The 9,477-nt window shown below is 40.2% G+C and overlaps 1 protein-coding gene across 1 annotated transcript; it reads left to right on the forward strand.

The window, feature by feature from the left end:
• Window positions 1-2,056: 2,056 nt before the first annotated feature.
• Kcnv1 (potassium voltage-gated channel modifier subfamily V member 1) lies at window positions 2,057-7,700 on the forward strand. The gene is made up of 3 exons (XM_026384559.2): window positions 2,057-2,523; window positions 3,345-3,874; window positions 7,189-7,700. The coding sequence occupies exons 1-3, from the start codon at window positions 2,057-2,059 to the stop codon at window positions 7,698-7,700; spliced, it is 1,509 nt and encodes a 502-aa protein (XP_026240344.1).
• Window positions 7,701-9,477: the final 1,777 nt, after the last annotated feature.

Genomic DNA, 9,477 nt, shown 5'->3' on the forward strand with positions numbered 1-9,477 from the left:
AAAAACTAACTCTCTCTCTCTCCTCTCTCTCCTCTCTCTCTCTCTCTCTCTCTCTCTCTCTCTCTCTCTCTCTCTCTCTCTCTCTCTCTCCCCCTCTCCCTCTCAAAAAAAGAAAGTATCAATAAATGCAGGGTGTTTTTATTAAAATTGGAAATTTTGCTGAAACATTGAGATTCATGAAATAAATGCAGCTGGGGGTCCCACAGCCAAGTGACAAAGCCAGAGCTAAACCACTATGTTACTGTCCAATATATGGAAAAGATCTCCCTATTGTATCAAGCTACCTGCTCATCCTTTGTACCTGTACACTTTGTAAAATTATTTACTAGAAAAAAAAGATGAGTATAATTCACCCTCTTAGAAAACGCAATTGGAAAAAAATTAGTATTCTGAGATATTTGTTGGAAATAATGAGAAAATCTTGACCCATAATACACAAAGCAGTTCATAGAACTGCCCTAATTCCAAGTTTAGCACACTTAAATAGTCTGGAAATTTTGGCATTTATTTGAACACAGATTGAGGAGAACTGGAATCAAATGCTATAATTCTTGAGATGTCTTCAGCATAATCTAATATTCAGAATCACTGAGTGCCTCACTTCCTCCCTAGGTCTTATTTTCCCCCTCTTCTCCATCCACCCGCTCAGCTGGAGCTAGGCACCTTGGCTGGAGTTCTCCCTGGCGGGGGCGGCTGATTCCCAGAGCCCAGAGGCCCAGAGCCGCTAAATGGTGAAGGCTCAGCGTGGCAGCAAGTTCTGGCAAAGAGCTGATCTGTGAGCAGTTTCTCTTCCAGACGGGTCAAGTCCGGCTTCACGCATGGACTAGGAGAATTAAAGGAAGGTTACTTTATCAGCGGTGCCAGCTGAGCGCAGCCCAGGTGTGCCAGGAGCTGCAGGTGAGTTACTGTAGGTCCCTCCCTTCCCACTCCACCTTATCCGCCCCGTGTCCAACACGTTGGCTAGGGCGCAGCTCCAAGAGGTCCGGAGGGCACATTTTTAGTCTCACCTGGGAACCTGCTCTAGGCTTCTCCATTTACCGCGGGGTCGCTAAAGTTTAAACTCCTGTTCCAACCCAAGTTTCTGCTATTCCTGGTCTTTCCGCCTCTCTCCTTTCCTAAGCTGAGAGCCTGTTCTCCCGGAAAGTTTAAGAGTGCACAGTGTCTTATTGTAGGGTGGACACTCTAGTGGGTGGGAGCTCCCAATGATGACCTCTAGTTCTTAGTGACCCCCCTGGGATTTTAATTAAAACGCATCATATTAGCCTTATATCTCAACAGAGCGGGGTGACTAAAGGAAGAGGGAGAAGAAAATAGAGCAGGAATAACAAATCAGACTGGAATAAGAGTGAAGTGGGAAGAAAGGTTGCAGCCGAGGTCTACAGGTACCCTACCCCACGCGCTCACACCTGGAGTAGACACCCCTATAAAGATTTTTACAATATTTACAATAAAAGAAAGGGGGAAAATACAAGCCCTCAAGTTAGTAAGGACTCAGACCCAATTACCTCCTCAGCTTTCTAAACTTTGTTTTGATCTCCTGCCTGGAAAAGTGAGTCTCGCCATAGCCTTTGCTTGCGCCAGGCTACGAGTACGCACCCCTCCTTCTTCCCCCTCCAAGCTACACCTCCCTCTCCCACTCCCTTCCCCAACCCCTCCTCACTCCAAGCAGCGCTACTGAAGATGGGGATCCCAATTCCAGAGTTGGGGGCGGAGGGGTGCGTACATCCGGGAAGAGCCACAGCGACTGGCTGTGTTTCCTGGGGCTGTCCTGGGCTGGGTCCACACAGAACAGTTTCCCTTGGCGAAACCTCTCCTCTCCTCCCAGCCTCCCAGCTCTGCCACTTGTGCGCTGCTACCGCGCACTCGCAGCTCCCTAGCGACAAGAAGGGGAACGAGCACAGCGGGTGGAGCGAGGAGGGGTGCGCGAGTGGGAGGCACCTCCCTCGGGAGGCTGGGAAATCCCGACCGTCACCAGGGGCCGTGCCACCGCCCTCGCGGGACCCAGGCTTCCAGCGTGTTCCCAACTTTGTGGCGCCCTCAGGCAGTGGCGGCGGGAATGGAGCTGCCTCATAGCGGCCGGACGCCGCTGGGCTCACCGCTGGACAGCTGCTCCCTGGCCTCTCTCGACTCCAGCGTCTTCTGCAGCGAGGGTGAAGGGGAGCCCTTAGCGCTTGGGGACTGCTTCACGGTCAACGTAGGCGGCAGCCGCTTCGTACTCTCGCAACAGGCGCTGTCTTGCTTCCCGCATACGCGCCTTGGCAAGCTGGCGGTGGTGGTGGCCTCCTACCGCCGTTTGGGAGCCCTGGCTGCAGCGCCCAGCCCCCTAGAGCTCTGCGACGACGCCAACCCAGTAGACAACGAGTACTTCTTCGACCGCAGCTCGCAGGCGTTCCGCTATGTCCTGCACTACTATCGCACCGGCCGACTGCACGTCATGGAGCAGCTGTGCGCCCTGTCCTTCCTTCAGGAGATCCAGTACTGGGGCATCGACGAGCTCAGCATCGACTCCTGCTGCAGGGACAGGTACCCGCGAGGCGCGGTGGCTGGGGGAAGGAGGGGGCGTGAGGCAGGTGTGATGCAGAGAGGAAGGCACAGGTAAAGATGTGAGGCTTTACGTAAGCTTCGCTGAAACCAGGCCTATGAATAGATGTGGCCGCCTCTGGGCTGGAAGATGAGGTGGGGAAGCAGGAAAGCCAGATTTTGAATTCAACTTTTTGAACTTTCTTGTCCCTATTGTTTGAGTGAGTTATGCTAATTTCATGTAAAAGATAAGGGAAGTAAGACTTGCAATAAATATTTGGTGATTGATAGAATAAGTCAGAAAAGCTGTGCTTCGAAAGAAATCTAGGGGTGAAGGTGTTGGTATGAAGCACTGTTAAACCTAGGACACTAACTTTTTGAAAAACTTGCATGGAGAACTGCTTTAAATACAGAAAGAAAGTTGGTTCCTTCACTGGATGATGGTAGACCTTTGATGGGGACTTTGCTGTTATCTTGTCATTACTACCATTTCTTCATGAATAACTTTCCTTTACACACAACAAAGTTCCATATGGCAAACAGCTGTTCTTGTTATCAGAACATGGGTAATAAAAATGCATTGATCCACAGTTGCTTTGTTATGTATAAAATCCTTTTGCATAAACTCCTACTAAGAAAATGTCACTTTAAAAATCATGATCCTAAGTGAGAAATTCTCAATTGCTGTGGGCAGGAGACAAACTGGGTAAAGTATGAATAGACTTTTTTTTTTTAACTGAAACTTACCTCCCTTTCAAGTTTCTCTTCTACTTCTGTATTTTTTAAAAAAGTTAAACTAATCACCAAGTTGTCTTCTCTAAAAGATACTTCAGAAGAAAGGAGCTGAGTGAAACTCTAGACTTTAAGAAGGACACAGATGATCAGGAAAGCCAACATGAAAGTGAACAGGACTTCTCACAAGGACCTTGTCCCACTGTCCGCCAGAAGCTCTGGAATATCCTGGAGAAACCTGGGTCTTCTACAGCTGCCCGAATCTTTGGGGTCATCTCTATCATCTTTGTGGCAGTGTCCATCGTCAATATGGCCCTGATGTCAGCTGAATTAAGTTGGCTAAACCTGCAGCTGCTGGAGATCTTGGAGTATGTGTGCATTAGCTGGTTCACCGGGGAGTTTGTCCTGCGATTCTTGTGTGTGCGGGACAGGTGCCGCTTCCTGAGAAAGGTGCCAAACATCATTGACCTCCTTGCCATTTTGCCCTTCTACATCACTCTCTTGGTAGAAAGCCTGAGCGGCAGCCAGACCACACAAGAGCTGGAAAATGTGGGACGCATCGTCCAGGTTTTGAGGCTGCTCAGGGCTCTACGAATGCTAAAACTGGGCAGGCACTCCACAGGTATTCAAATTTCATTGATGCTTTTTTAATATGCCGTTGTTATCAACCATTAGTGATTTGACCATAGTACACAGAAAGCCACTCTGAATTGGTATGTGAAACTGACAGTTATCATGCTTTACCCAAATGTGACCTCTTAAGAGATACTGGGAAGCAAAATCTTAAATGTTGTTATTGCAGATATAGAGGAAAAGATATCTCTGATACATTTTCTCTTCATAAGATGTTGAGGAACAATTTGACCATTTGATAACTTCAATTTATTGGAACCCAAGGTCAAGATGATGTACAAAAATTAAAGACTCTGCCTCTAGGTAATTTTAGACAAAGCATGCATAAATAACACACAAATACATGCACAGTAATTATATAATGTTAGGAACATAAGCTAGTTTGTTGTCTATACCTGAGAAGTGTGTGCACACACTCTCTTCATTATATATAATATATATATATATACACACTATATATATATATATATATATATATATATATATATATTTCTTCTGCCATATATGTTATATATGGCAGAAGAAAAAGTCATTCCTCCAGAGCCTTCCCTGATCGTGAGGAAGAGAGATAACCAGGTGCTGATGACCTTTCCTTAATTTTTAAAGTAGCAATGGAAATATATTACTTTGAAAGAAAGAGAAGACTCTACTTAAATGTCTTAGCTAGTATTTGAGAATTTTCTTGTTCTTCAGAGAGAGAAGAAACAAGAAGTCATGAGTTTTTTTGTGTTATAGAGACTTTGAAAATCAAATGAACATTCCCTAGAAAATTTTTCACACAACACAATACATACATATGATTATACATGAAAATTATAGTTGATATCAGTGCAAGTCACACAGAATATTGAAGACAGTTCTTGAATGCAGTTGTTCTCAATAGCTGGTCCTAAAGCTGTTGAACATTCTGCAGTAATATGTAAGTTATCTATGTCACACCTTAGGGAAAGCAAGAATCCCCAAACTTGTTGAAATGTAGATTTTAAACTCCAAATCCCAGAAAGATAGTTTAGTATGTGGGTTGGATCCATTCCAATAAGTTTGAAGGTGATTTGATATCAGTGGTTCCTGGACCATACTTTTGGGGATGCCATATTAATACAATACATATTAATACAAATATATACTGTTACAAATGAGTTGGCTAGAGATTCCTTTTCCAATATTATTTACATATAGATGTCCCTGACTAGCCACCTAAAGGGGGCGATGATAGTAGTTTCTCCCTATAAGTATAAGGGACAAATAAACCTCTGTGTTTTTTTTTTCCTACTACTTTATGATAAATTAGAACTCACTCTAATATGATTTTGGTGTGTATTTTCCTAGCTAGTCTCATAGCCAGGTATTTGATAGTGGGGTTTCTAACTACTTTTATAAGTTCTACTCTTCATTTTCTGACACACATAATGGGATGCTTTCTTTGAGTATTTATAAACTCTTTACAGTATTCAGTTTTAAAAACACTGAGCAAAGACCACATTTTTTTTCTCAAAAGAAAGGAAAAGGAAAATAATAGTAATTTTCATAATGTCACCTCTTCAAAAGTTTTCTCAGTAATAAACAAGTATAAATCATTAATAAAGCCTTAATTTATTAAAAATATATGACAATTTCATGAATATTTGATAATTTTTCCTGAAGCATAACATTCAGCAAAATGTAGATATATATGTAGATGACATATATCCCCACATATTAATTATGAATAAAGATGTATTACAGAATAATGGTTAGAAGGCCAGACTGCCTAAATTTAAAGCCTGGTTTTGTAGCTTTGTACTAGATAAAACTACCTCTCTATGCCTGAGCCTCCTTATATGTAAAATTGTACAGCAATGACAACACCTGTCATATTTCTTTGAGGATTATCTAAGTTAAGAGATGGAACATGGTAGACATTCAGCCCCCTTTATATTTCTTAACAAAACTGTTTAGAGTACTTCATCTTTAAATAAAAACACTTCTCAGACAAACACAATGTTTCTTCTCATATTGTCAATTTACTTCAGAAATGTAATTCCATATAGACACTTCAAGGCAAGTTTTATAACTAGGTGTTATAAATGTATTCTAAAAGATATTCTTTTGAAGTTAAATCTCAAAATTAATATTCATTGGTCTTTAAAAATAGCTGGTTAATAATGCAAGAATATCTCAAAATTTGAAGAGCAAAATTCAAAACAATGAGAGCATGAATAGTATTCTACATCTTGAATAATCTCAAGTGAGTTAATCAGAATAAAAAATGATTCTAAAAGGTAATGCTTTGGACTTCTGGGGCAACGTCATTGTGATGCCATGTCTTCAAAATGTGTTTAAACTTTTAGAAGTATCTCTATAGCATTAGGAGGGTGATCTATGGTTAATTTAAAGCCTGGTTTATAATGGGCTTAATACATTCACATGTGGAATTGGAATCTCTTGGGTCTGTCTCCCAGGGGATCAATGAATCATCAGCATCTAGCCATGGGACCCCTCCAGTGCCTCCTAGTGATTAAATTTACCAGTGGCTCCATTCTTGCACCTTTTTGCAATGGAGGAACATTCTGTATTCAACTGTTTTCTTACAGAAAATCAGAAATGTTATGTGCTCAAGGAGGTAATTCCCTGTAGTTTTGATATTAAGCACTAGGATTTCAATGGGTGTCCTGGTAGTGCAAGGACCTTAACCTGATACACAACAAAGAATGTCCCCTGAATATATCTGTGAGGTTCTTGTGTCAAAACCTAATTTGCTTCTGTGCTTTATTTCATTGGTATGGTAAAAAAGGTTTAGTTACTCTGGATTTCAGATAATGAGGCACCTGGTTGTTTTAAACTTTATCAAGAGGGTGACAAAGCAGACATACACACAAAGTATGAAAACAACATAAAACTGGTTTTAGAGAGAAGTCTGAAATGATGCATTCACATGTGAGTTTGACCAAATGCACCTTCTATATGCAACAGTACAAAGGTCTCTCACTGTGTAAAGTACAAAATTCCTCTCATACACCTTCTCCCTGCCTGTTAGTCTCATTCCTCTCCCTGTTTTAAGTATACATAGTAGAAGTTCAATAATTACATAAGCCAATTATATTTTTCTCTATCCTTCTGGACCGGTCCTCATCAACTATAAACTACATGATTCTGGAAGACAGAGGTCATGATATAATTATCTTCGTATCCCCAAACATTGCCCAGTGCTGGGGACATATTATGTGGACAGTGCATGTTTGTGGGCGGAGATCAAGGAGTGAGGGGGTAGGGAGAAGAGAGGAGGGGTGCTAATGATGATTGACAGTAGTTGTTCTGTTGCAGGATTGCGCTCACTTGGGATGACAATCACCCAATGCTATGAAGAGGTCGGCCTACTGCTCTTATTTTTATCTGTGGGAATTTCTATATTTTCAACCATAGAATATTTTGCGGAGCAAAGCATTCCTGACACAACCTTCACAAGCGTTCCTTGTGCATGGTGGTGGGCTACAACATCCATGACTACCGTGGGCTATGGGGACATTAGACCAGACACTACCACGGGCAAAATTGTGGCCTTCATGTGTATATTATCAGGAATCCTTGTCTTGGCCTTGCCTATTGCTATTATTAATGATCGCTTCTCTGCTTGCTACTTCACCTTGAAACTCAAGGAAGCAGCTGTTAGACAGCGTGAAGCTCTGAAGAAGCTTACCAAGAATATAGCCACTGACTCATATATCAGCGTTAACTTGAGAGATGTCTATGCCCGGAGTATAATGGAGATGCTTCGATTAAAAGGCAGAGAAAGAGCAAGTACAAGGAGCAGCGGGGGAGATGATTTCTGGTTTTAAATTGACTTCTAATTTATCCATAAAAGTTGTGTACGATTAATCAGATTGATAAAGCCTTGACATGGATTTCTGTATTACTGATGAAGAATCTCTTCAACACTATACATCTTAAATTTTGCTGATATCTTACCTGGTCTCCTAGAATATTTCACATAACCCATAGCAATTACACATTTTTTGACACAGTTGAATCTCAAAAAGAGCTGATTAACAACAAAGTAAAATTGAGACAATATACACATGTCTGAATTGTCAAAATTTGAAATAATATCATTGTGATACATATAATAAAGTTAAGTTTTACACATCACCAATTTTAGAAGTTTTTGCTCCTCTAATTTTTTTTTAAATGGCAGTTAAACTACATAGACCAGAGAAAAGATAACTGAACATTTAAGAACACACTGAACATCTTTGCTATTTAAAGACATTCTCCAAGCAAATTACTCCTTTCTCCATCAGTTAAAACAGTTGTGTAACAATTAGCTTTGCAAGAGAAAAATCTGACTTAGTGGTCATAGATGGTATCCCTATCTAACATGTGGTACAAACTGCTAGTCACAAATGGATCAAGCTCTGCCTCCCATTATTAATCTTGCAAGTGGGAGAACTAGACTGCTAAGTACTGTAGAAGATGAGTCTGCACAGACTTCGAGAACTGCACATTTTCACTCTCCCAGCTGAGTGTAATATGCTAAGCATAAAGTAGCGTATTTCTTAGTTCTTTATGAACATCAGATGGTTTTTAAAATGTCTCATTATGGATATATTATGTCTTCAACATCATGAATATGTAAAAGTGAAGTAGTGACATCCTAAATTTATATGCTGAAATTATTAAATGGTCTTATTTCATAAAATGAGAATATGTTGAATGACATCATTGGATGAACTTGAAGATCTTTTATTTGTTAACAAAAAAAATATTATGGACAGCTTTCTGACTGTGGGGTAAATAGCAAATGTTCAAACTTTGCAGGCATTTTGACAGCATTCTGACATTCATGATAATAATAAAATTCCTAGACATTCTGTTACATAATTAAAGCCAAAAACTCTTAAGAACCAGCTCATGATTCCAAATATTCTAGTAAATGAGATTTTTAAAAATAATAATAATAACAGGGAATGAATAACTTTAATGCCTGCTTTCTCAGTGTATGTAATAAAGACCCTACAGGGAAGAAAATTGGTTTCTGGGTAGGGGAAGTCTTCTACTTTTTATGCATAAAGCTCAAATATACACATAGTACATAAACATACATACAGAATATCTGCAATACTAAAATTTCATAGGGAAGAAAATTAGAAAAATGCCCAGAAACTTCATTGCTGGTAGTAAATGGTGAGAAATAAATATAGAAAAACATTGCTTTAGTACATGCTTTAGTATATGCTTCGTTAACTGAATGTTAAGACAGCCTACTATCCTATGAACTACCAAGAAAGAAAGAAAGGTGCCAAATTACAAGATGCCATTGATGGTAAAAGAAATTCATATTTTTGGATCTGTAAAAATTTATAATATATATCTTAAAAGCAATGAAATATCACATGCACTACCTCCTGATTTCAGGTATGCATGCTTAAGCTCTGAAAAAAAAATTTCATTGATGGCATGAGTTTTTATTATATACTGAAGTGGTTTAATTCATTTGACTATTCTGCACTTCTAAATATTATAATATCTTTAGGAGATATGAGTATGAATAAATATTTTTCCTCTTACCCACAGACATGGGTGCTAGAGCATGGCATAGGGCCACTAGTCCTCCTG

Source organism: Urocitellus parryii, chromosome 7 (genome assembly GCF_045843805.1).
Source record: "Urocitellus parryii isolate mUroPar1 chromosome 7, mUroPar1.hap1, whole genome shotgun sequence".
Taxonomy (NCBI): Eukaryota; Metazoa; Chordata; class Mammalia; order Rodentia; family Sciuridae; genus Urocitellus; species Urocitellus parryii.